The following is a 27,594-nucleotide window of genomic DNA, read 5'->3' on the forward strand; positions in this document are numbered from 1 at the left end:
ACCAAAATGTCACCAGACCATGCCCGTTGTCCTGCAGAGGGAGGTGGGGTGCAGCGCTGAATCACCCCTGCCCCGGTGAGAACCACTGCTCTGCTCTGACTTCCGTTTTCCTGAACGAATTGTAGATTCTTTCATTTGTGCTGCAAAGTTTGGTTGCTCAGTATAAACAGTGGGTCTGTAAGTCTGACCCCTTAGAATTCCACTGGAGTTCTGCTCTGCCCTCTTATCCCTTTATAGTTACCTGGTTGATTGATGATTCATTCATTGAACTGTGACTTGGTCCCCAGTCCTTTTCTAATGCCACCTCCCATCATTCTCTCCCTTATCCCCTTCCAGCTACACTGGGTCCTTGGTGTCTTCTGACGTGCCAAGGAAATTCCTACCTCAGGGCCTTTGCACTCGCTCTTTGCTGTCTGAATTGCTTTACACCAAGACATGTGCATGGCTCATTCTTTTACTTCCTTGGGGACTGCTTAGTGGTCACTTTCTCTGAGACATTCCCCCCCCCAGACACCCTCTGTCCTTTCACCCCACCATTGGACCCATGGCATATGTATTTATTAGTTTATTGTGTATTCCTCCCACCCCCACGTACCTCATCCACTGGAATGTAGGTTCTGTGAGGGCAGGGACATGCCTGGTCACCTTCAGCATCCAGCCCTATGGGGTTGTGGTGTCTGACAGTTTCCTGCTGCACATCCACAGGCGCCTTCTCAGTTGTCAGGACCCTCCAGTGAGAGATCTTACTTTTCCCAGTAGAACTTGAACCAAGACCCTGGCCCCGAGCTCTGTCCCCTGTGCCCGACCGCTCTGAGAAGGCCCCCTTTGCTCTGCGTGTATGTATGTGTGTAGGGGGGCTGGAACTTGAGCCCTGCTCTGGCTTTCTCCAGGGTTGAAGCTGCCCTCCCGGACCTGGTCTCCACCGTTCGAGTCTGAGGGGTCCCAGAAGCACAATCAGAGTGAGTACGAAGACTCTGCCGGTGAATGCTGTTCCTGCCCGAAGACCGACTCTCAGATCCTCAAGGAGCTGGAGGAGTCCTCGTTCCGGAAAACGTTCGAAGATTACCTGCACAACGTGGTTTTCATCCCCAGGTCAGCACTTGTCATTGGCTTGGGGTCTGGGGTCCTTATTTAGGGAACAAGATGAAGTGCAGACGCAGAGGGTGGGCGGAGTCCACGCTGAGCCACTTCCCTGGAGGGAGGGAGAGATCTTGCGATTTCAACAAGTACCGTACCAGGAAGAGTGAATAATCGCCATAAAAGGCGGTGGGGGGGGGGGGGGTGGTTTTAAAAAAACTCAACCTTTGCTTTCTTTCTTTCATTTATGGCTGCGTTGGGTCTTAGTTGCGGCACATGGGATCTTTGTTGAGGCATGCGGCCTTCTCTGTAGTTGTAGCGTGCAGGCTCCAGGGCGTGTGGGCTCTGCAGTTACGGTGCACGGGTTCCAGAGCACGTGGGCCCTGTAGTTTGTGGCAAGCGGGCTCTCTAGTTGAGGCGTGTGAGCTCCGTAGTGGTGGTGCACGGGCTTAGTTGTGCCACGGCATGTGGGATCTTAGTTCCCTGACTAGGGATCGAACCCGTGTCCCCTGCATTGTAAAGCGGATTCTTTACCACTGGACCACCAGGGAAGTCCCTCAAGACGTTGCTTTCTGATGTCTCATGAACTCTTTACCCCAGCCTCTGGTCTCATTCTGAGTTCTGAAACGATCTCCATTAGATTACCAACAATTGATTATTATCTAATAGATGATTATAGATAATAATCAATAATCGATAGATTCAATTATTAGATTAGATGACCGAGAAGTGCCTGCCCGGCCCCATGCTTGATTTGTGGCTGAGTCTCAAGCTCAGTGCATTCTCTTTATAAAATCTGTGTAACCTTCTTATCCTTCCAGAACTTTCCATGACCTCTTAAAAAACTCCGGAGCTTCTCCTATTTAAATATTTTTCCTTTAGTGAGTGAAGGGGCTTGCTTGCTGATGTCCATCTGATCTACAGAGAGGGTTTGCCTTAAAAATGATTCTGTTTTTTTTTTTTTTTTTTTGATTCTGTTTTTTCATAGTTCTTTACCTTTCCTGCAAGCAGAGCCGCGTAGGTAGAATGCAAATTTCTGTGGGTCACAGGTTATTTTACCTCTCTCGGTGCCTTCAGTTTATTCATCTGAAGAGTGGAGAGAAAAATAGATCCTGTTTTTTAGGATTGTGAGATTATACGAGTTATATGGGGATTCTCAACCTTGGCGCTATTGACATTTGAAGCCAGATCATTCTCTGGGGTGGGACCATCTGTGTGTTGTAAGATGTTGAGCAGCATCTCTGGCCTCCGGCCACTAGATGGCAGTAGCACTGCATCTTATGAGTTCATGAATTTGTACAGTAACCCACTGAAGCACTTGCCATCTCCTTTTTAGGGGGTCCAAAGCCTGTGGTTTTGTTTGTTTGTTTGTTTGTTTTTTGCTTATGAATGAGTCTGCCCAGGTTTTTAATCAAATGTGTGCTGAGGGCTTTCAGCTGCCCCTCCCTCTCCACTCTTGACCTCCCCCTCCCGCCACGGACTTCACCAGAAGGCTACTCAGAAATGTCCAATACAATTGGCCATTTCCAAAGTATATCGACACACCCCCGCCCTCCAAATTTACATCAGGATAAAACAAGATTCTAAAATGCGTCTCTTCAAAGGCCCAGCAATGCTCCTGGTAGAGGTTTCCCCAGAACCATCAATATATAACATTTCTTCTTTTCTCTTTCTTGCATTCTTATCTGACCCCGAGTCCAAAAGAGCACTAAATAGCACAGCGCAGGCCTGGAGAAAGTTACTGTTTTACCTGTTAAAACGCTGCCAGACTTTAGGATAATGGCTGAGTCAGTTTTGAGGTTTAAAAGAGGTGTTAAGTTGGACATCCCATGGGAACCCCAGATGACCAGGTCTCTGGGGGCTGTTTTCTCTGCTTTCCCCCCTGCCCCCCCAGCCCCTGGCTGTGTTCTCCACATCTGCTGGGGAAGGTGTGGTTCAAGTGATGGGAACAAGTGGTCCATGGTCCAGGGCTGTCCTCAAAGCGGCTGGTTTTGTTTTCACAGAAAATCCTCTTCAGGCCCTGTTGCCGAGGACACTAGGTACGACTCACCTGTGGGACGTAGGCGTGGCCCGCAGTGGCTGCACAGCGCGGGGCCAGTGGGCCAGCGGGTCAGGAAGCATGTTGTGCCCCTTTGAGACCCCAGGGGCCTTCTGTGGTTTGATGCATGCATCGCGCTGCTCTGCCGCGACCAGGCGCTTCACAAATTCACACGTTAAGTGCCTTCACCCTGAAATGGGATCTGGGCGTGAATGTGGGGGGGAAAATCCTAACTAACACACTCTTACTAAAACATAGAATCGAGGGCGTACTTTCTGGGCACCTCCTAGGTGCCGCCCATTTTTTCCTCCGTGCATTTACTAACTACACATTTATTTAGCTAGCCTACCGCGTGTGCAGAACTGTGCCCGGCACCCAGAGTCGAAACCACTTAGCGGCAGGTAGTGGGGAAGGCTGATCTGGGAGCGGAACATTTTTATTGGGGGTGACAAGTGCGGGATGACACGTGTGAGTGAGCCCAGGTGTGCTGAATCCCTCAATTCCATTGAGGATAGTCAAGGATGCTCGCCTTTGACGTGTGTCTTAAAGAATCAACTATGCTTCAATATTTAAAAAAAAGAAAAAAGAAAGAAAAGAAAAGAAAAAAAAAAGAATTAAGCGGGGGGCGTGTCCTGGAGGAGAGTACAGGCAGAGAGGACTTGGGGAAAGGCAAGTCGGTGGAAAGAATCCTGGACTCTTGGGAAGAACAGGAGAGACTGGAAAGGCAGGGTAGGGGCCATGCGGAGGGACTTTATTCTTCCAGCAGAGGGTTTATTTATTTATTTTTAGGCCGTATGCGGCCCCGATCTGCCCTCTAGTGGTCATTAGGAATATAATCTGTAGTAAAGAAAAGTCTAGAAATTTGAGGCCTTGATCCAGACGAGAGTTTATCAATGTCAGACCTTTTGCCATTTGGGGCCAGATCATTCTCAGCTGTGGGGACTGCCCTGTGTATTGTAGAATGAGCAGTATCCTTGGTCTCTACCGCTTTGAAGCCAGTGTCACACCATACCCCAAATAGTGACAACCAAAACTGTCTCCAGACAGGCCAAATGTCCCCTTGGTGGTAGGACCATGAGCAGAGTTACTCCTAGTTGAGAACCACTGGTCTAATGTGAGACTGTGGGATAATAAAGTGCTGTGTATGTAGGGAGAGAGAGAAGTCAGTTGATGCTTTGTCATGGGGGTGTCTTTCATGACCACGTGGTCTTTTTGGGTATAATCCTTCGGGTGTATGCATATTTAGCCTGTTTGAGACCATTTATGTTTCCCTTTGTTCAGATATCAACTTCTCAGTGGTTATTCATGAGGCACCAGTGTCTCTGTCATATTTGGAAGGCCCATCTGTGCTTGTACAGAAATGTTCTGAACCTTGCTAATATGCGTGCATCTTTGGTTTAATAGCTTTGGTTTCCATTCAAGAATGTCATTGGTCTTTTCACACAAAAAGACCACAAAGAAAATCTTAGTGAGTACTCCCGAAGTAGGGTTTGATTTCTGACTACAGCGCGAAAAAAACTAAAGGTAAACTTCAAAAGATTGAACAGAAAACTCTACTGCCTGGTGATTAAAAGTGGATCACTTAGACTTCTGTTGGGTGAAAGTCGAAATGGAAACTTTCATTAAAAACCATTTGGAAAATAACGGAGACGTGGACATCACATACCTTCACTTGTAGAATATTGCCAAAGCTGGACTTTGTTGCAAATTAGTAGACTTAAATGGTAAATTAAGAAAAAGCTTTAAAATGTAAGATATAATGTATTAGGAAGAGAGGGGAAAATCAATATAGCTTAACTTGTGGTAAATGTAATCAAAGGGAGATACCCACAAATAACTAGAAGAAGGTGATGTAAAACTGAAATCTGACAAAGATTTTACTATGTTGAAGTCTATGGATAATCATGAGCTATTAGATTTGAAACTTTCAGAGAGGTGAGAAATTTTAACTTGTCCAAGCTAATTCAAGAAGAAGCAGAAAGATATCCTAATAACCTTGGGAAAAGATTAAAAAAAAAATGTGTCAATTAATTTCTTCAAAAAAAAAAAAACAAGGCCCCAGGCTTGGAGAGTTTTACAGTTGAGTTCTTTCACACTCTCAAAGAGCAACTATTTTCTGTAATACAGAAACTTTTCCAGAGCATAGAAATCTATGGAAAGTCTTCCCAGTTCATTTGGTAAAACTAACATAGAACCCCTTAGCAGAACCTGACAAAGATGCTATGTTGAAAGAAAACCCAGGACCAGCTAATATGGGATTTTAGATCCACATGTCCTAAATAAAACACTGTGCTGGCAATATCATTTATCTCACAGTGCAAGGATGGTTCAAGATCAGGCATTCTGCTAATAGAATCGAATTCATTAAGAGGTCCAGTGAGGAAAATCACAATAATCTCATTCAATAACATTTATTAAAAATTACTAATTTAGAGAAAGGGAGGGGGAGAGGCCTTTTATAAAACTAGGAATAGAAAACTTCTGCAACAAGATAAATATTACCTAGATGAAACCAACAGCCAAGCTAACATCTTTCTTAAAACTATCCCTGTTAGCTTTGGAAGGAAGCCAATCTCATCATTACTAAGGAACATTTCTCTGGGTATCTAGCCAATGCAGTCATACAGAAATTAGAATTGTAAGGAATGGATTGTGGGAAATAAAATCATTGATATTTTCAGGTATTCTAGTGCAAGGGTAGGCAGACTACCTGTTTTTGTCAATGAGTTTTATTGGAATGTAGCCACGCCCATTTGTTTACATTGTGTCAGTGGCTGTTTTCAAGCTGCCATGGCTTGAAAGCCATTGGAAGTTGAATAGTTGTGGCAAAAATCACATGTCCCGCAAAACCGTAAATATTTACTCTCTAGCACGTATGGGAAGAGTTTGCTGACCCTTTTTCAAGTATGTTCCTTGAAAACCTAAGAAAATCAGCCCTGAAACTCTTAGAATGAGAGTTTGGGAAAGTAGGTACAATAGAAAGAAACAAAAATGCAGTAGATATATACTAGCAACAATTAAAACATAAATCAGGGGAAAGGTCCCTTTCATGATTGCCCTAAAACCTTAGTAATCCCATCTAAAATTACCTGTAAAGGAAAAAAAATTATTTAAATTGCTGAGATATAAACTTACATAGATAAATGTGAAAGATTGTTTCAAATCATTTCAAGAAAACTCACTGGCACACAGCAAACCAGGGTGAATCGATAAAGGATTAATGTCCTTTGTGAATGAACAGCTCAGGAATAGGAATGAGGAAGGCCCTAGAACTTCATAGAAAGGATAGACAAAGGGTGGACAAGTCCTTAGTGAAGCACAAAAGAATCAATGAAGGACAAAAGACTTTACACTCAGCAGTACACAGACGTGCAAATAAAGCAGTAGAGTAATGCTTAAAAAATTTCTTTCCTCAGGTTGAAAATCTGAAAAAGAAAAATCAAAACAAAACAAAAACTCCTTTTAACCCTCAACGTTGCTGAGATTATCCTGATGTGTAGTTTCATGCGTTACTGGTGAGACCACAGTCAATACAAAGGGTCTGGAGGATAGAAGTTTAGCCATACGTGTAAAGAGGCATAACCTAGTGATTGCTCTTCTCAGAATCTACTTCTAGGAACTAATAAGACAATCAGATGATGATCAAATTAATATTTATAATAACAAAAAATTAAGAATGTGCTTACATTAAAAAATAAGAGGATGACTAAGTAAATTATGGCTCACATATTAAATGGAATGTTCTACAGTTTTCCAGGTTTTCTGCAATGAGCACGTGGTACTTTCATAACAAGGAGGGAAAACCTTTACATTGAAAAAGAAAAAATGTAAATTCTGTCCTACTTCAAACATTATGTTTTCAGGAAAATATTTGAGAATGCTTCTAATACAAGTGAGCAAAGTGGATTATAAAACTAGCTTGATCCCCATCATACCCATACATAATAAAAATAATTGCCCAAAGGACACAGTGGACAGCAGAATAATGAGTAAATTCAAATTTTCTTTATACCTTTTTTTTGGATTTATATATTTTTTAGGCTATTAACATTTTTCTTCATATATCTTTTTAAGGAGGAAAATGTGCCAATCGCGTAGACATTTTTTGAGTTACCGTTAGCAACCTGAGTGATAAGATTCTTTTACCAAGAATTGAAGTATAATCACTTAGATTATGCAGGTGTCCTAAAGGGTCATAGGATCAGAAGAAGCATTTCTCCTGATTAAACTGGTGATGTTGTCAAATAGCTTGGACCATTTGGCAGGGCTTCCTGAAAAGCTAGACTCTTACACGCTTTTGGCATCTTATTTTTAACACTGACCCTGGCTGGGCTATTAACCTGCAAAATGATAATCTGAAATCAAGCATGTTGAGGGGAATATTGGTGTGTCTCCTATGGATGGTCCTGGAGCCCTCCCCCCCCCCCCCACTCCCCTCTTGGGGTGCACCTGCCTGACATGATGCCTATGAGGGCATCTTGAAAACTGCCCTGGGTTGTAATTCCTGGAAATTAACATTGTAATCCACACTCCCCCTGGAATCTCACTGCACCGTAGTCTTTGGTTTTAAGCCTTTTATTCTCCGGCAGCAGTTTTTAAAAGATGGTGATTGCCTGACCGTGTGTGTCCTACTGTCGTTGACAGGCCATCGAGGAAACGCAGGGCCCTTGGTGATGTGGGGAATGTGACAGCGGCTGTGCCCACCATTCCGGGATTCCCCAATACGTCCTCAACCAGCACACCTATGAGCTCAGAGGAGCACAGACCATTCGAGAAAGTGGTGAACAAGGAGTCTCTGGTCATCTCTGGCCTGCGTCACTTTACTGGCTATCGCATTGAGCTGCAGGCTTGCAACCAAGATTCCCCCGAGGAGAGGTGCAGCGTGGCTGCATATGTCAGTGCCAGGACCATGCCCGAAGGTGGGTCAGCTCACATCGTGGGGCCAAGAGACCCAGGCTGACCAAGGAAAAGCCTTCCACCCTCTAGGCAGCATATATGTGACTTTAACTTATTTGCCTTAATCATTTTTCATTTCCCCCAGCTTTATTGAGATGTAACTGATGTATAACATTGTGTAAATTTAAGGGGTACAATGTGTCGGTTTGCTACACTTGCATATTGCAAAAGCATTACCGCAGTAGCGTTAGCTAACATCTCCATCAGGGCACATAATTACCATTTCTTTTTTGTGGTGTGAACATTTAAGATCTACTCTCTTAGCAGCTTTCAAGTATATAATACAGCATCAGTAACTATAATCACCATGCTGTACGTTAGATCCTCAGAACTTATTCAGCTTATCACTGGGAGTTTGTACCCTTTGACCACCATCCCCCCATTTCCCTTACCCCCCGCCCCTGGGAACCACCATTCTACTCTCTGTTTCTATGAGTCCAGCTTTTTTATCATCCACATGTAAGTTAGATCATACACTATGCGTCTTTCTCTGTCTGGCTTATTTCACTTAACATGATGCCCTCAAGGTCCGTCCGTGTTAACCTATCTTATTTTGTAATTATATGAGTTATCATAACCATTATATAAACTTTAGAAAGTACACACGAGCCATGAGAAAAATAAAGTAAAATTAAGGAATACGTATATAGCGTATTAGGGTTCTCCAGAGAAACAGAACCAACAGTGTAACTGAAAGTGGGGGTCCGGCTGCTCGCTGCTCAAAAGCCAATAAAGAGGCAAGATTGGTGGAAAGGAAAATTTGCTTTATTTTGGATGCTGGCAACTGGGGGGTGAGGGGAGGGCGGACACTTGTCCGGAGGCCAACTCCCTCCCAATGGCAGTCAGTAGGCAAGAGCTTTTATAGGCGGAGGGAGGGGGCTCCATGAAGAAACAGCACAGTCAGCTCTGACAGTCATCTTGAAATTGGTCATCAGTGGTCTGACCAGCGTCATCTTGATTGTTTTAAGTATGGTTAGTCTTTAGTTCCAGGGTTGGTTTGTTTCCATTTCTTTGAGGCCAATTCTCGGAATTGTGGCGGCTTATGTCATGGGTACAGTCTGGTCATCATGTAGTCAACGTCTCCACCTGGTGAGGGTTTCAGTATCTATAAGACAGCTCACAGGACATGGCTCAGAATATTATCTATAGCCCTTGAGAAGGAACTAAAGGTCCTTGACTTTGCTTAATGACTAAACTATTATTATTTGGTCTCCTTTGACTGTTTTCCTTTGTTTCTGCATTTTCTCCCTTCTCTGATTAAACTTATTCTTTGGCTAAAGTTTTTCCACAGACAAAAGGCAGGCGGAGGACATGGGGGACACAGACCATAGGGCCCTGCTCCGTTTCAACAGGGTGTGACATAGATCAGTTGATTGATAGACAGACAGACATAAATATGTAGAGAATCCCATGTGACGAGCTTTATATGTCCGTTCTCCAATAAGGGAAATGGAACACAAGAAAGTTACATACCCAGTTTAAGGTCACTCAGCTGCTAAGTGGTGGAGGTGGGATTTGATCCGGGGATCGGGTCGCTGCCTCTAACCACTGCTCCTTACAGCCAAGGCAGATGATATTGTTGGCCCCGTGACCCACGAAATCTTCGAAAACAACGTCGTTCACTTGATGTGGCAGGAGCCCAAGGAACCCAACGGTCTGATCGTGCTGTACGAAGTGAGTTATCGACGATACGGCGAAGAGGTAAGATCCTTGACGCCTGGGGATGTGCCTTCAAGGCTGTCATTGGTACCTCCTTCTTCTTCTTAAATTCTGGCTCTTGTGCTTCTCTCATTAGGTGCTTTGTCATGAGGACCCAAAGCCTTGATATATGACTTTCCAGGGAGATGGGTCAGAAATGCCAGCTTACAAATTTTATTGTAGCTAAACTATCCCCAGGACTTACCGTGTGCCCTATGCATGCTAAATGCTTAATACACGGTATCTCATTTATCCTATTTTACCATTTCTAAGATGTGATAAGATGCCCTGTTATTCTTACAGACCGCTAAGAGAGGAAAAGCTGTTGCGTTCCAGTTTCAGAAGTGTCAAAATGTGAAAATAATATGTCTCTCCGGACCAATGAAGTGCAATAAATCCTCAGAATAACCCAAATGAGCTTGGTACTGACTGAGGCATCCAGAATTTCAGTTGCATCCAAGGTTTATAAGAATAGAGTCAGGATTCAAACCCAAGACTATCTGATGCTCTAATCCAGGGGTTGGCAATTTTTTTCTGTAAAGGGCCAGATAGGAAACATGTTTGGCTTTGTGGTGAGATGGGGTCTGATGCAAATACTCAACTCTGCCTTTGCATTGTGAAAGCTGCCGTGTAGACAATACGTAAATGAAGGGGTATGGTTGTGTGCCAATAAAACTTTATTTGCAAAAACAGGCAGCAAGCAGGCTGGGATTTGCTGGTCCCTGCTCTAAGCCTGTAACCACTGTGGGGCAGGTCTCTATCCCCAGAAAGGGCTTGGGGTCTACACCTGTCAAGAGAGGCACTGCTGGGGCTTGGACCTGATTAAGGATATTTCTCCCCATTTACTGGGTGACTTCAGGCAGATGTCAAGTCACCTTCCTGAGTTTGACCCAGAGGGTGTACCCTGCTATGAATTGAGCCCTTTGCAATGATCCGTTTATACCTCACAATGATCCTCTAAGGGAAAATCTGCTAGTGTCTCTATTGATGGCTGAGAGAATGGAAATCTGGGGAGCTGAATAGACTTTCTCAAGGTCATACACCCAACACTCAAACCCAGATCCTTGGGCTCTGGCGCCTGCCATTGGCAATTAAGGGTGATCCCGGTGATCAGAGGTCATTTTCTGTAAGGGGCCAGGGAGTTCATATTTTCAGCTTTGGGAACCGTACAGTCTTGGATCAACTGCTCAACTCTGCTGTTATAGCTCCAAAGCAGACACAGACAATACGACAGTGAATGGGAGTAGCTGTGTGCTAATAAAACTTTATTTACAAAATCAAGCAGTGGAATGGATTCAGCCTGCGGGCCCTAGTTTGCCAACCCCTAACAGAGGTTGTAGCAAAACCATCCGACTTCTTGGAACTTTGAGGGACAGTCATCCTGTAACCAGGTGGGCAGAGCTTGGCTTCCCCAAGCCAGAGAGGACAGATGGACCTCTCTCTGTTGATCCTTCCTGGGACCACATCTCTTGATGTCCAAATATTCAGCTTTGATGATGATTTAGAACTGAAATCTGCAAACTATCAACTGTGGGCCAAATCTGACCCTCGGCCTGTTTTTATATGTCCTGCAGAGCGTTGTCAAAAGAAACAAGGAAAAATGTGCACCAGCGTGAGTCCAGTGGCCAAGCCCAGCATCAGTATAGGAGGGGAGCCCTCAGGGGTGTATAAAGAGAGGCATGATTCATAGGGAGCCGTTATTGCAGAGTTTATTTGATATCTTATCCCATATATATCAATCCCATATGTTCTAAGGAAATAATTCAAATTTGGGGTGGTGGTAAAGCTTTATGCATAAGATTTTCACCACTAGCAAAAAGTGCAAGCCACTAGATGTCTGTCCATTGGAGAATGGATACATAGAGGATGGTATATCCATAAAACTCGTGGATGTACAGCCCTTTAAAATGATGTTGGGGGTGACCATTGTCCAGTATAATGTAGAGGTTGAGATTACAGGCTCTGGATTTTAGATCTTCCAAGCTGTTATTCTTCATCTTCCACCAGCAGCCAATAAACACCGCTGCCCCCCCCCCACCACCGCCCCATCCAAAGTAGCTTATGACAGAAGGGAAGCTTATTAGCTCCCATAACTGAACAGTTGAAGGAGATCAGGCAGAGCTGGATCCAGAATTCCTTTGGATCTGTTGGATCTCAAGGGGTCCCTCCAGTGATCCCAGCAGCCTCTGGTTGTCCTGTGATTTTAGGGGTTCCAATCTTCATATCCTCTCAGTGCCAAGCCTAGAGGAAGAGAGAGTCTGTGTCCCAGCATTTCCAGCCATGCTGAGGTCACGTGACACCCAATCATATGACCATGACAGTGCTGTGTGCTGATTGGCTCAGGCATGAGGGTTTTAAAATAACAGCTTAATTGAGGTACATTCACATACCATAAAATACACCCATTTAACACATACAATTCAATGATTTTTAATATAGTCACAGTTGTGCAACCATCACCACAATTGCAGAATATTTTCGTCACCCAGCAAAGAAAGCCCACCTCCTTAGCCATCAACCCCCAATCTTCCCTGCTTCCTATTCCTCCGGGCCCTGGCAATCACTAATCTGCTTTCTGTCTCCATGGAGACAGGTCTCTGCTACTGAGGCCAACTCATCCCCATTTGCCTGGAATTTCCCAGGTTTGAGTATTGAAGTCCTGCATCCCAAGATAATCTGGGTAAACTGGGACAGTTGTTACCATACTGGCATTGGACTCAACCCTAACTTCTCGCAGCCGCCTTCACTGGCCTGCCTTTCTCGTTCCTGAAGCCCAAGTGTTGCCAGTAGGAATCCGTACCACCAATCTCCACCATCACCTCTGCCCTGCATAGCCCGACCCTGATCCTAGACAGACGAGCCCTATTTGCTCTTTAGGGGAACAGAGGGATAGAGGGAAAATTAGGAGTGAGAGGTTACAATATGTTAAAAGAAAAAAAAACTTATAAGCAAAACTGGGCGATTATCTCCATTTTCCATAATTGTCTAGCATCGCTTTGATAAAGTAAAAAGTAATATAAAAAACTATTTTTATACCGTTTGTGCTGTTGGGATATGATTTTGCTAGTTTTACAAAATTCTCTCCAGCATTTGGTGGGAGGTCCTTTTTTCCCCTTATTTGCTAGTTTAACAGCCAAAATCACCTCTAGCTGCATTGTTTTTGATTCTGCCTCTCCTTGCACCTTGCATTAGAGTCATTTTTCCCCTCACCACTTCCCTTCCCACCTTGGGGGACCCTGGTACCAGGGACCACTCCCATCCTGGAAAGAGCATCTATTTTCAGTTTTTGTGCACTTATATCCTTTGCTTCAGTACGTTTTTGCAGTTTTGAGCTGTTTGTTTTTTTTTTTTTTTCTCTTGTTTGCACAAACTTCTATAATTGGCTTTGTCACTCTTCATCAGATTTGCTTCTTGTTTTGCTTTTTATTTTGCTTTTTTGGTGTCTATGGAGAGAGCTGCCCCTAGCTCCTTCCATCATGCTCCCTTCTCCGTCCCCACCCCTCGAGGTACATGACCAGCACTGTAGGATGTATTTCCCCTTTATCCCGGATAGCAGCTACCTTTGGTGTCTATATTTGCTTATTTGTCCCTTTCCACTTGGTGACTCATTCTACTTGGAAGAACCTTTGGACTAGACTTCCCCACCCCTGCCGCCAGCACGATCTGTTTTCTTGCTGTTATTGTCACATGATAAGCACGGGAGTTTTTATGTTTCTCTGTCTCTCCACTCCTTCCTGAAATTTTCCAGTCCAGTTCTCTGCATGCACTATTAGCCTGGAGCTGTTTTGGAAAGTTTTCAAAATCTGGCCGATGTTTGCAGGTTTCGTGGTCATATTTCCCAGTGAGCCTCACGCCTTTCCTAATAAGCTCTGGGTTTCTTTCTTTTTACATGTTTCTTGCTGGGACATGTATGCTTTACTTATCTCCTCTCTTCTTGCCAGACGTTTAAGTAGATCCCAACTCTTTTAATGATGGTAACATAAATCAAAAGGCAAGGAAGGTGTTTTAAAATTTGTCCTTAAGACATTAAGCCCATGCAACCGGTTGGCTCTTAGGTGATTTAGGTGATCTGGGTCCCTTTTTTCCTGACCTTCTGGAGTCCTGGTGAAAATACCCCATGGTGGTTTCAAGGAGAGGTTTGGAGCCAGACAGTTTTGGGTTCAAGGGCTTCCCTGCCACTTACCAGCTATGAGATCTGGGACAAATCATTTCAGCTTCCCAATCAGGGGAGGGCAAACTATTTATGTAAAACCTGTTTTTGTGCAGCACGTGAGCTAAGAATCACTTCCACATCTTCAAATGGTTGAAAAGAATCCAAAGAAGAATAGCATCTCTTGACATGTGTAAATTTCTACGAAGTTCAGCTTTCAGCACCCACCGTGTTTTGTGGGCACACAGCCACGTTCATTTGTTTACGGATGTTATAGATTCAGGATTCAGGATCCATCTCTGGCTGCTTTCGAGCTATGATGGCCGGGTTGAGTTGGTGACAGTGACCGTCTGGCCCCCTTGAAGCCAAAAATATTTACTCTCTGGCCCTTTACAGCAAACGTTTGCCAGACCTCCACCCCAAGCCTCAGTTTTCTTGTTTCTAACATAAGGCTAAGCATGAGGTGGTTATAAGAATTAAATGACATGATCTGAGCCACATACTTGGCTGTGGTTTAGGAAGATTGGCTGTTATCACGTATCATGTATCAATGGTAACCTCTCTGTCTGTGCCTTATCCATAGAGCTAAGGTTCTGTAATTCCTCGAGTCTCAAAGTCGCTTGCCTATTGCAGTGTTTGTGCCTAACTCCGTCCATGTCATTTCTGAGTGGGATCCTTGTCTTCTAGGAGCTGCACCTCTGCGTCTCCCGCAGGCATTTTGCTCTGGAGCGGGGCTGCAGGCTGCGTGGTCTGCCACCCGGGAATTACAGTGTGCGAGTTCGGGCCACCTCCCTGGCGGGCAATGGCTCCTGGACGGAAGCCACCTATTTCTACGTCACAGACTATTGTAAGTCTGCACGGCCACTTCGACTGGTAGGGTCTGTGCTTGGTGCTGAACACGGCAGAACATTTCAAAGGATGGTTGGGGAAGCATGGAGGCTGTGGGTACTGGCTCTGTCTTGACTCCTGGGTCCAACGGCTGCTGCTGTGTGACCAGGGCAAGAGGCATGCCCTCTCTGAGCCTACACTTCCTCATCTGATCATGGATATAATACTAGGACCACCTCTGGAGGTGAAGGGACGTTTCAATGACATCATGAATGTCAAGTGGCTGGCACAGGGCATATCTGGTAAACACATTAGCTCCTGTTACTGGTGTCTTCATCTTTGTTTTTAGGTAGGCCATGCCCTCCAAGGGAGGATGTGGGCACTTATCTGCTCAGCCTTGGGTGTGCTCTTGGCCTGCAGGCAGGAAGTGCTGCCATTGGGTGAGCTGGACATGCTGTGGACAGTAGGGTGAGGAGAGGTGGGGAGAGCTGAGCTGGTTAGGGAGTGCTTCCTGGAAGTGGTGATATCTTGGCGGAAACTAGAAGAATGTATGAGTTGGGGCAGAAGATGTTCAGCCCGACATGCGGTAGGAACCCAGACACTTGGAAGGAAGGGAGATTCTAGACCAGGAAGAGTGGGAACTTGGGTGGGAACGTCAGTGTTCTGACACCACCCAGATATATAGCACTACAATTCTGATGCTTTCCACTGGAGTTAGCACAGACTCTACAAATTAAAAAGAGCATAGCTCCCACCAAGACTGCCCTCACCTCAGATGCCAGATGCAAGTTTTGGGGGTTCTCCAGGCCACCTGCACTTCTGACTGGCTGGCTACAAATTTGGGTGTTATCACAGCCCCATCAGATTTGATCATTTGCTAGAATGACTCACAGAACTCAGGAAAATGCTATATGACAATGACAGTTTTATTACAAAGGATGTAAGTCAGGACCACCCAAAGAAAGAGCCACATAGGGTGGAGGCTAGGAGGGTCCTGGACACGGCTCCTGTGTCTTCTCCCCATGGAATCAGGACACATCACCTCCTGGTATACTGATGTGTTCACCAGCCAGGAACCAAAGCCTCTGAGCTTTGGTGAACTGAGTTTTTATTGGGGTTTCACTACACAGATGTGATCGGTTGAAGCACTGACCACATGATTGAACTCCATCTCCAACCCCTCCCCCTGTCTGGAGGCCACCCCACCCCTCTAATCACGCACTTGGTTTTCTGGTGACCAGCCCCCCCATCCCGAACCATCTCATGTCTTAGCATAAACTCAGGTATGTTCCAAGGGGATCATCAATGACAAAGACATTCCTAAGACTCACGAGTTTTCAAGGATTTGGAGGGACACCATGAATAAAATTCAAAGGAAAATATCAAAGTGGGAAAAACATTTGTAACACCATTGACAGAGTTAATATCTTTCATACAAAATGAGTATGTATATATGTCTCCTATGAGTTAAAGATATATGTCCTCACACAAAATAAGCAAAGGATGTAAATAACCTATTTAAAAAGAAATAGAAAAAATACAGAATGTAAGGAAAAAAAGATCCAACCTCACACAAAACCACACCAAAAGAAAAAAAAGCAAATCAAAATGAGATAAGAATTTTTAGCTTATCAAACTGGCAAGGTTTTTGTTTGTTTCTGTTTTTTAATTATGTACTTAGTGTTGTCCAAGAGTGCAGACACACGGACATTCTGTTTCATGGTAGACGAGTCCTAAAATGTAGTCCTTTAATAGTATGTATCAGAAAAGCTTACAAAGGCTTTTACTATTTCAGCCAGCAGTGCTGGCTCTAGACATTCATCCTAAGGAAGTGATCAGAGATGTCCAAAAAAGATAAATGTTCAAGGAAATCCAGCACTGCTTACTAACAATAGCAAAAAATCTGGAGAATTAAATGTTTGACACATTAGATTACTTTAAAAAATTCTTTCTTAAATAACAAGGAGGCAAGCAAGACACCTAGGGTACAAAATTTAAAGAGGCACTCACCCTCAGGGGCTGACTCTGCCCTGGCATGGCCAAGCGCAAGAGTTCCTCTCAAATTTTGCACTCTGGGTGCTTCCCTTCCCGCACCCTAATTCTGGTGGCCACTGGAATCTAAGGACTGTGGGATCTGGGACACAGAGACGGGGTGGGGCAGGCAGCATGGATCTCAGATTCTACCCTGAGATGTGTTGGGTTCCAAGCAATCAGTAGCCTCCAGCTTCCCCTGCCAAGGGATGGGGAGGAGGGACATTGCCAACCATGGCACGTGACCAGACGGTTTCCATTTTTCACGTCCCATTCAATCAGCAAATATTTAGGGAGGCTTTCTCCATGCCAGGAGCCACCAGAGGTGGAAGGAGAAAGTTTGCTGTCAATTCAGGGAGGTCCAGGAGGATGAGATGTCTCTGGATAGAGATGGCCACCAAAGGCAGCATGGAACGGTGGTCAAGAACTTGCTCAGATGGCCCGAGTTCAAATCCCTGCTCCACCGTGGATCAGCTCTCGGACTTGGGCATGACCCCTCACCTCTCTGAGCCTCTGTTTCCCAATCTGTTAACTGGCGTTGGTCATAGCACCTCCCACCTTGGTTTATGGGATGATTAATTAAGATCTCCCAGGCAAAGCACTTCAAACAGTGCCTGGCGTGTTCCCAAGTGTTCAGTAAACTACTATTATTAAAGACCTGAAGGACGAGGTTCCTTCTCTGGCTTCCCAGAACTCACTTTCTTCCTTGGCTTGGAAGAGTCGGAATACATGGATGCATTTGTAATTATAGACAACTCAGCCTTGTGTATGAATTAAAAAGAATTAAGGCTACATAGCATTTCTTCAGTTGGTTTAGTTTTTTGGGACGACCCCCAGCAAACACAGGGCACTTCTGGTGAATTTTTCATCTGCCAGAGGTGCTGTTGGGATTAAAATAAGCTATTTAATTTGTAGGGTCCAGTGCAGAGTGAAAATGCAGGGCTCCTTCTTTAAAAATTATTAAGACTTTCCAGACAGGGACAATAGAGCATTAAACAGAGAGCAGAACCTTCTGAGTGTGGGGACCTGCCTGATGGCTTGGGTTGTGTGCCCATGAAGGTGGCCTTCGATGGTGAAGGGAGAAAAGCTGGTGATGGGCAGTGGTCTGGGGTCACCGCAGGAGAGGTTCAGGGACTGGAGAAGGGGGACATTCTCCAGTGGCCCATTGGACATGTAGATGTGTTTTCCGGTGTGACCTTTGATGTGAACACATTTTGACGTGAAACCTATATTTTCTTATTCTATTTCAGTAGACGTGCCATCAAATATTGCAAAAATTATCATCGGCCCCCTCATCTTTGTCTTTCTCTTCAGTGTTGTGATCGGAAGTATTTATCTATTCCTGAGAAAGAGGTGAGCACGGAGGTGTTCTGGTAAATGGTTAACAATCAGCTCTCTCGGGGAAAAGTAGCCCTACACGTAGATAGAGTTATATCTAAATTTCCTGTAGGGACTTCCCTGGTGGCGCAGTGGATAAGACTCCACGCTCCCAGTGCAGGGGGCCCCGGTAGGATCCCTGGTCAGGGAACCAGATCCCACATGCATGCTGCAACTAAGAGTTCACATGCCACAACTAAGGAGCCTGCCTGCCTCAACTAAGACCCAGCGCAATGAAAAATAAATAAATAAATATTTTTAAAATAAATAAATAAATAAATAGACTGTAAATCTTACTGATCTAAAGGATGCATAGCATGCAATTTACAGATAATGATCATAGTACAATATACGATACTCACTATCATAAATTCCCTACAGCCAGTTGATCCTCACCCAATGTTTTTGTCAATTTTTTTTCCCCTGAACCTTTGTATCTATAACCAACCTATGAGTGCGACTGATGAACGGCTGTAGTTCCAAGATGAATGTTGATTTTTTTGTTTACATTAAAGAACAAAATAAAAATGAAATAAGGCATATACGTTCATCGACAATAGGAATGACTTTTGCAGAATCAGATAATAATTTTTAAATACTGAAAGCACATTTCCTCAATTTTCGTGCCATTGGCAATGTCATGGCTACAGAGATGACACACGTTTAAGCTTAATCCACATTACTGACATTTTTGCCATCACTTTCTCAAGCCTGGATGTACAACGGAACAATAAATCGGTCTTGGTATGTAGCATTTGCCTATTTATCCCCGCTGTGAATATTCCCACCGTGGGCAATTGCAAGCTACAGACATGACGTCACTGAACGCAGAGTTGGGAAGAGATAGGCAGTCAATCACAGATATATAGTATTTCTGCCATATGGATGCAATCATATAAATAAATAAGGTAATACAGAAGGGCTGAAGAGTGTCCAGTCCATCAAAGTAAGAGGTAGTATGATAATTGGTTTTGAATATTCATTACCTTTGCTTTGAATATAATGTATTTAACTGTAAGCCTGTGTAATTTAATTTTAAATGGTGGTTGTATTTAACAACTGGCTTGCAAATTTCCTGAAAACTCAACAGTTGTTTCTTATAAGCTGGAACGAGATGGTTCCAGAACAGCAGTGGATGAGCAGTCTTTAGATGTTATATTGACAACCATAAATTGTAGTTTATGAGTGAGCAGTTCCATGGTGATGCACTTAAGTAGCCATCTGATGGGCTTCTGCTAAAAAAAATAAGGGTCCCCCATCCTCACCCCAAACTGTATCCAGGATTACGTGCATGCTGTTAATAAGGGTGGCTGTTTGCACTGGGGAGGCTGTAACCTCCCGCTAATGACCCACAGAGTTCTGTGAGGATATCAAGATGGAATGTCTCCATTTTTCTCATCCAGGCAGCCGGATGGGCCACTGGGACCACTGTATGCTTCTTCAAACCCCGAGTACCTCAGTGCCAGTGATGGTGAGTATGATCCCCTCCCTTGTGGGTGACCAGTATCCCGCTGTTCAGTTTCCTTTGCCATCACTGTCAAGTGACAGTCAAGGGTTGATACCCTGGGGGACTGAGAAGAGTCCTTTTGTTCAGTTGAGTCTGCAGACCTGCCCCTTGCTGCAGAAACCCTGTTACCAGGAGCAGTCGGACACCTGCCGTCTGGCACTTGTTAGAATGGGCTGATCTAGCTGGTCTGGGACCCATGCTTGGGCTTGGCTGAGAGGCCATGAACTTGGTGCCCCAGCTGTGGGGGTATAGAGCTTGGATCCTGTGTCAGAGAGAGTGCCGAGGGTCAGAGCCAGAAAGTGGTGACCAAACTGGTCATCCAGGCTCGGAGGTGGGAATCAGAAGCCAAGGTGAGAGACTGGGGATCAGGGATGGGGCAGGCAAGAAGCAGGGACAAGATGGGGAAGGTGGGAGGCTGGGTGTGTACCAGGGGCACACCTGCTATTGCTGGCAGCTGGCCATGGGTGTGAGGCTGATGCTGATATGGCAGGATCAATGGCCGTATTCCCCTGGATTGTACCAAAAGGCAGTGAGTGACCCCTGAAGAAAAGGCTTGGCTGTTCCTTCAGATGTGAAGGCAGCGGCTGCACTACAAGTTTCTAAAATGCTTCATGCAGCAAATTCAAAAAGTGACTTTCAAGGCATGAACACCATCGCCTGGCAGGATGCTGCCTTGGGGTACAGGGGTGGTGTTTTTAAGGGTACCTGGGATTTGTTTTAAATAAGTCTGATAAGAAAGACATGCAGACCTGCAAGTGACTATCGTGAGGAAGAAGTTTAGGCTCACAGAGTCCGGAGAAACAGGAGGCAGGGCCACATGGGGAAGCACCAGGGTCAGCAGAGGGAGAGGAGGGAAAAACGTGGGCAAGAGGCTTTATTGTCTTTTCCATGGGAAAGGAGAGATCAGGCAGGGTAAGACATAGGATGAGCTAGTTTGAACTGTTTCAGCAGGGTCTGGGGCATAGGGGCTGTCCTTGGTTGTCTGCAAACTGGCCCTGGGGTGATCAGGGCAGGGGGATAGTGGCCAAGAGTGTGACAGGCCGATCACGGAGGGGGTTGGGGTGTGGGCTGTGGATTGGTCGGTTTGCATATGAAAAGTGGGCTCACAGGCACGTCATTTACTGTCTGTAGGAATTGGCCACCCCTGGGATGGGCGGTCCTGGCAGGCTCAGCAAGACCTCAAAGCATCAGAATAGAGAAACTAGACAAGGAGTTTATTCCAAGTGGGAATATGCACAGAGCCCAGGAGCAGGGGGGGGACGAATGTTGATCCAGAGCCTCCTCTGCCTGTTTGAGAATGGCATTGTTAACCGTCTCGGAGATGGGGAAGCTGAACCTCAGGACCACCTCTCCACCCTACTGTCCTGCTTCCTTCCGGGGATGCAGCAGTGGCTGAGAGCACAGGGGTACTAAGTGAAAGCTAGAAATTGGGGCTCATGGGTCTTTAAGGCCAGGAAGTTCTGGGCCAAGGGATACACACAGGGAAAGGTCCAAGCTCAGAACCCTGAGGGGCCCCCAGTGAGCATCTGTGACTTCATTTGGGTGCAGAAGGCTTGTCTGATCCAATGTCCTTGAAAGAGCCATTGGTGACCGTATCGTGTCGCTCGGACTGCTGTGATCAGACTGGGTGGCTTAGTAAACAGTTTGATTTCTTCACAGTCCTGGAGGCTGGAAGTCTGAGATCAAGGGGTCAGCAGGGTTGGTTTCTCCTGAGGCCTCTCTCCTTGGCTTGTAGACAGCCGTCTTCTCCCTGTGTCCTCACATGGTCTTCCCTCTGTGTGTGTCTGTGTCCTGATCTCCTCTTCAAGGACACCAGTCAGACTGGATTAGGGCCACCCTAATGACCTCATTTTACCTCGATCACCTCTGTAAAGACTCCATCTCCAAATACAGTCACATTCTGAGATACCAGGGTTAGGATGTCAACATATAAATTTGCTAAGGACACAGTTCAGCCCGTAACAGGTGAAGAGGAGGGCAGAAAACATCTTGGCTTTTCTTATGAGGACTTTGTGTATTTGTCTGCAGATTATTTGCTGCATAACAAACCACCCCAAACTTAGTGGCTTAAAACAAACACCATTTGGTGGGTTTGCCACCCGGGCAGTGCTTGGCTGGGTGGTTCTTCTGTTCTCACTTATGTGGCTGCACCCCATCTGCAGATCCCCTGGCACTGGGTGGTCTTGGGTGAGCTCACTCACCTGTCAGATAGGGTCATCCCCTATCCCCTTGGTACTTTGCAGAAAGAACAGGCTCAGATGGGAATTAGCATCCTTTGGTAGCAGGGCTCTGAAATCAGACAGAAAGGATGGGGATGCAGGCTCAGCTCAGCATTTACTGGCCAGAACCCTGGACTCCTTCCCCAGTCTCTGCCTGTCCTGTTCCTGGCTCTGTGCCCACTGCCCGGCACAGGGTCTGGATCACAGGAGTCGCTTAGTGAACGTTTGGGAGGGGGAGCTCAGGTGGGAGATGGCCAGGGACCCCTGAGGGATCCTACAGGGGTACTGTGTAGATAAGTGAGGTGTAGTGTTTCCCTGCTCTGTGTACGTGCCGGATGAGTGGGAGGTGCCTCGAGAGAAGATCACGCTGCTGCGAGAACTGGGGCAGGGCTCCTTCGGCATGGTGTACGAGGGCAACGCCAGGGACATTGTCAAGGGCGAGGCGGAGACCCGAGTGGCGGTGAAGACGGTCAACGAGTCCGCCAGCCTGCGAGAGCGGATCGAATTTCTCAACGAGGCCTCGGTCATGAAGGGCTTCACCTGCCACCACGTGGTGAGTCCCGAGTTGGCTCCAGGAGGAGAAAAAGTCTTCCTTTAATACCTGTCCTTCCTCCTATTGCATAGAGCAGTGAGGATGCTGGGTGTGGACCTCCTGCCCAGCCCCGACTCTGCCGAACATCCAAAACAAAGGTGGCCCTTCCCTTCTCATTTCTCAAATCCCATCCTCTCCCACCTCACTCAGAGCAAGACCCTTTTCACTGTCCCATTGCTTTCCAGAATCTTCCATCTCTTCCCTCTTCCTGGCTCCTTTGTAACCTTTAAACACAGTGGTCCACCCCTTCCCTGCTCCCCCAAGTCAGCACAGACTCTCCCTGCCTTTCTGCTCCCACCACGGTCCCTTAATTTCTGCTTGAGCCTGTGTCCTTTCATCCTTGCCCCACGCATATTCCAGGAGCACCTGCTCTGTACTGAACTCCATTCTCCTCTCCGGGATGCAGCAGACGTCTGCCCTCCTGGAGCTCTCAATCCCGCGGGTGGAGACAGAATCTAAACCCAGTAGATTAATGATGTTGTCCACAAGGATATGATACTATGGCAACAGGGGAGAGGAGGGCAGAGTTGGGGAACTGGGAATGCAGCAGTGGCGAAGGTATATTTGAGCAAAGACTTCAGAGTGTAGGGACCGAGCCGTGTGGACAGATCAGCTGAGGACAGTCAGCTCAGGCGAGGGGACAGAGGGTCAGGCAGTGGAAACAGCTATGTGAAGGCCTGGAAGTGGGCCTTTGCGTTCAGAGATACGAGGGTTTGCCTTGACATGTTGTGCTGTGTGGGGGCAGGTCTGTCTGCTTCCCCCCCTCCCACCAGACTGTGAGTTCTGAATTCTCCCACTCCCCAACCCAACAAGACATGGACCTTGGTGTTTCAGCGGGGCAGACCAGGGCTTTCCACAGTCCACTCAGGAGCAGGGTGCTGTGTGTGATGTAGGTACCAGACAGGGAGACCCGGGTGAGTGGACATCTTCCCACAGACCCTCATCCAAGAACCGCCCCCCCGCCCCTCCCCCCCATGCTTGTTCCACAGGTCCGCCTCCTGGGGGTGGTATCCAAAGGCCAGCCGACCCTGGTGGTGATGGAGTTGATGGCTCACGGGGACTTGAAGAGCTACCTCCGTTCCCTGCGGCCTGAGGCCGAGGTGAGCTGCCTCCAGGTGCCCGGTGGGGTGTCCGCTGCCGGCCTCGGGCACTGGTGTCGCTGAACACGACCCCATGTTTCGACTTTAGAATAACCCCGGCCGCCCTCCCCCTACCCTGCAAGAGATGATTCAGATGGCTGCGGAGATCGCCGACGGGATGGCATACCTGAACGCCAAGAAGTTTGTACACCGGGACCTCGCAGCTCGAAACTGTATGGTCGCCCACGATTTTACCGTCAAAATTGGAGGTGCGTCTGCCTTTCTGCTTTGAAATGTCTGGGCCAGGCCTTCCGATTTCAGGAGGAGTTGTCTATAGCAAGTGCTTCAGTCTTTTCTAATATTGGGAAGGGGCAGGGTTCGGACGGGGACCTAGTCCTCATGCTGTAATTTAATTGCATTGGTTCATTAATTCACTCGTTCACTTCTTTAAGTAGTGTTTGTGCCAGCCGCTGCAGGAGGTGTTACGGGGGCGAGGTTGAATGAGTCGCCGTGATTTTTCTGCTCTTGTGCAGCTTGCAGTTCTTATTTGCAGCTTGCAGTTTTTATCTGCACCATCCAGCACAGTAGCCACTGGCCACTGTGTTTAATGTAAATTCAGTAAAATAAAATAAAATTTAGTAAAATAAAATAAATTAAATTCAGTAAACTGATTTAAACTAATTTAAATTCAGTAAAATAAAATAAATTCAATCAAATAAAATATATTCAGTAAAATAAAATAAAATAAATTAAGTAAAATAAAATAAAATAATTAAAATGTAGTAAGCTAATTTAAATTAGTTTAAATTCAGTAAAATAAAATAAAAAAATTAAAATGTAGTAAACTAATTTAAATTAGTTTAAATTCAGTAAAATAAAATGAAATTAATTCAGTAAAATAAAATGAAATTAAGTAAAAATAAATAATTTAAATTCAGTAAACTAATTTAGATTAACTTAAATTCAGTAAAATAATTTAAATTAATTTTTTAACACCTTTATTGGAGCATAATTGCTTTATAATGGTGTGTTAGTTTCTGCTGTATAACAGTATGAATCAGCTATACGTATACATATATCCCCATATCTCCTCCCTCTTGCATCTCCCTCCCACCCTCCCTATGCCACCCCTCTAGGTGGTCACAAAGCACCCAGCTGATCTCCCTGTGCTATGCGGCTGCTTCCCACTAGCTATCTATTTTACATTTGGTAGTGTATATATGTCCATGCCACTCTCTCACTTCGTCCCAGCTTACCCTTCCCCCTCCCTGTGTCCTCAAGTCCATTCTTTACGTCTGCATCTTTATTCCTTTCCTGCCCCTAGGTTCTTCAGAACAATTTTTTGTTTTTTTAGATTCCATGTATAGTAAAATAAAATGAAGTTAATTAAGTAAAATAAATAAATAAATAAATTCAGTAAAGTAAAATAAAATAACTAAAATCCAGTGAACTAATTTACATTAATTTAAATTCAGTAAGGTAAAATAAAATATTAAGTCCATCAGTCGAACTGGGAACCTTGAACAATATTGGACAGTGTGGTATAGACCACGTTCATCATCATAGAAAGTTCTACTGGGCAGAGCTGTTCTAGATGAACAGTGAAATAGTTGGCGTGTAAATAAGATGATGGAGACTGGGAAGAGAGCACTGAAGGAAGTAAAGGGTTCAGTTCATGATGGAGAGGAAAGGCCTCTCTCTCTGTAAGGAGGCAACGTTTTAACCAAGACTTGCAGGGTCAGAAGTTGCCCTGAGAGATGGCGTCTCAGGGGGAGCTACAGCACGTGCAGAGGCTGTGAGGTTGGAAGGATGGCTGATGTGGTGTGAATAAGGTGAACGCAGAGGGGAGCAGAGCAGTGTGAGATGTGAGGTTGAGGAGAGAAGCAGGAGCCACACTGGGAAGGTCCTTGTCGGTCATGGTAGGTCATCTCAATGTTATCCTACGTAGCCAGTGTGAAGCAGGAAGTGACATGATCCTATTTATGTAGCTTCTCTTGGGCAGTGGGCTGTCAGGGTCAGGATGGAGGGAGGGTCCTGCAGGTGAGAGACGGTGGCGGGCCTGGGGGCGTCCAGGGCTGTGGAGAGGAACAGACCAGAGAGAGATGTGGAGGGCGAGGGGGCAGGACTCACCACTGTCTTTTCTGTGGGGTGTGAGGAAAGGGGGTGGCCAAGGGAAGACCCAGCACTGGGTTTCTGGCTGGGCAGCTGGGTGGGTGGTGGGACCAGATCCAGTGGTGAACAGTAGGTTGGTTGCAGAGCGTGAAAAGTTCAGTTTGGGATGCCTGTGAGGTCATGGGTAGGAAGAAGGCATTGCTGAGGGTGACATTCCCAAGCTCCAGGTCAGAACATCACTTCTTTGCTACTTGGTGGTTCTTTTTCTTTCCCTTTAAATGGTGGCCCATCCTCTCCCTCCACATCCCCATGAGTACCCTCAGAATCCATTCTCACTGGATCTGGCTGTGACCCAGGTGAGCACACACCTGAGGCAGGTGAGCTCACACCTGGGGCAGGTGCCTTCATCTGAGGGCTCTACGAGGGGTGGGGCAGAAAAGATGGCAGACAGCTGGCCACAGGCGGAAGGCTAAGAACATGTGAACTACTGTTTGTTGTCAGACTTTGGAATGACCAGAGACATCTACGAAACGGATTACTACCGGAAAGGGGGAAAGGGTCTGCTCCCCGTGCGGTGGATGGCACCCGAATCCCTGAAGGACGGGGTCTTTACCACTTCTTCGGACATGTGGTGAGTCATGTGTGGGTTGGTGGACAGAACACTGCACTTGAATTCCAGGTTGCTCTGCTAATATGACCAGTGCGAGAGGGGTCACTTAAAAACTGCCTTCCTCAGGGCTTCTCCATCTAGAAAAAGAAGGGATGGCATGTCTGGGGACCCTTGCACAGCTACTGTGACATTCCAATGGACACTAATCTTATAGGCATTTCTGAGCTGCAGCATGAATTGTTTAGTGAACTGGCCAACCAGGTTCTAGTAAACCAAGAAGGGGTGTGTGTGTGTGTGTGTTGTGTGTATTTTAACGGCTTCTTTATTACTATTCCCGACTGTCATTGGCAGGTCCTTTGGTGTGGTCCTTTGGGAAATTACCAGCTTGGCAGAACAGCCTTACCAAGGCCTATCAAACGAGCAGGTGTTAAAATTTGTCATGGATGGAGGGTATCTGGATCAACCCGACAATTGTCCAGAGAGAGTGTAAGTGTAGAAATGGGGTACAGCGTGTGAGGTGCTCATTCAAAAGTCTTTGCCCTTTTGCCTGGATACTCATGTTTGTGTATCGTATGTCTACATGTCTTTGTGTTTGCAGATTTTTTTCTTTGCACGCACACTTGTGTTTGTATTCCATTTATGATGTATGTGTGCTTGTGCTTGCCTGCTGCATCTTTGCATGCACACTTGTGTTTGCATATTGTGTCTACATACATGCTTGTGTTTGTGTATTATATCTTTAGATGTATGCTCTATTGCGTTTCATATTTTTGGAAGGTTGTATAGGAAATTGCACAGCAGTGGTTACTTTGGGAAGGAAACTGGGGAGCTGGAGTGGAGACTTAGGTTTAACTCTCTATTCTTTATACACTTAACATTTTTGTCAGGAAAATAATACAGTGGTATATCTCAATTATATCTCATTAAAAGTGGAAAAAAGAAATCACTGAGCATAAACACTAAAAAAAAAAAATCGTCAGGAGTATGTATGACATATTCCCCTCCCAATATATGTCTTAAATTTTTGTTGTAGGAACAACTGTACAACACAAACACCAAATGCACATCATTAAACACTTACCAAATTATCCAGCGTCATAATAGTCCAATAAATGTAAAGTAAAATAAAGAAAGTACTATCTTCCTAAACTAGCAATAGAAGGAAGGAAGAAAGGAAGGAAGGGAAGGAGGGAGGGAGAGAGGCAGGAAAGAAGGGAGCGTTTTGATATTCAATTCTGTCAGTGGTATGGTTAGATAATCTTTCTTATCACCCTGTTGTCATAGCTACTCACAGCAATGTTATTTAAATCTCAAAAAAAA

General features: G+C 45.6%; 1 protein-coding gene across 5 annotated transcripts in view; it reads left to right on the forward strand.

Annotated features, from left to right (window-relative positions):
- Positions 1 to 27,594, forward strand: part of INSR (insulin receptor) — a 131,125-nt gene that overhangs the window by 100,388 nt on the left and 3,143 nt on the right. For 2 of the 5 annotated variants that reach the window (XM_068537122.1, XM_068537127.1), the window contains exons 10-21: positions 891 to 1,092; positions 3,081 to 3,116; positions 7,760 to 8,034; positions 9,633 to 9,772; positions 14,607 to 14,766; positions 18,029 to 18,131; positions 19,559 to 19,626; positions 22,190 to 22,434; positions 23,463 to 23,573; positions 23,662 to 23,821; positions 26,166 to 26,295; positions 26,626 to 26,760. In XM_068537122.1, the coding sequence (XP_068393223.1) occupies positions 891 to 1,092; positions 3,081 to 3,116; positions 7,760 to 8,034; positions 9,633 to 9,772; positions 14,607 to 14,766; positions 18,029 to 18,131; positions 19,559 to 19,626; positions 22,190 to 22,434; positions 23,463 to 23,573; positions 23,662 to 23,821; positions 26,166 to 26,295; positions 26,626 to 26,760 (1,765 nt within the window). The remainder of the gene's footprint in view (positions 1 to 890; positions 1,093 to 3,080; positions 3,117 to 7,759; positions 8,035 to 9,632; positions 9,773 to 14,606; positions 14,767 to 18,028; positions 18,132 to 19,558; positions 19,627 to 22,189; positions 22,435 to 23,462; positions 23,574 to 23,661; positions 23,822 to 26,165; positions 26,296 to 26,625; positions 26,761 to 27,594) is intronic. The other 3 variants (XM_068537124.1, XM_068537125.1, XM_068537126.1) reach the window with 3 other exon arrangements.

Source organism: Eschrichtius robustus, chromosome 2, assembly GCF_028021215.1.
Source record: "Eschrichtius robustus isolate mEscRob2 chromosome 2, mEscRob2.pri, whole genome shotgun sequence".
Taxonomy (NCBI): domain Eukaryota; kingdom Metazoa; phylum Chordata; class Mammalia; order Artiodactyla; family Eschrichtiidae; genus Eschrichtius; species Eschrichtius robustus.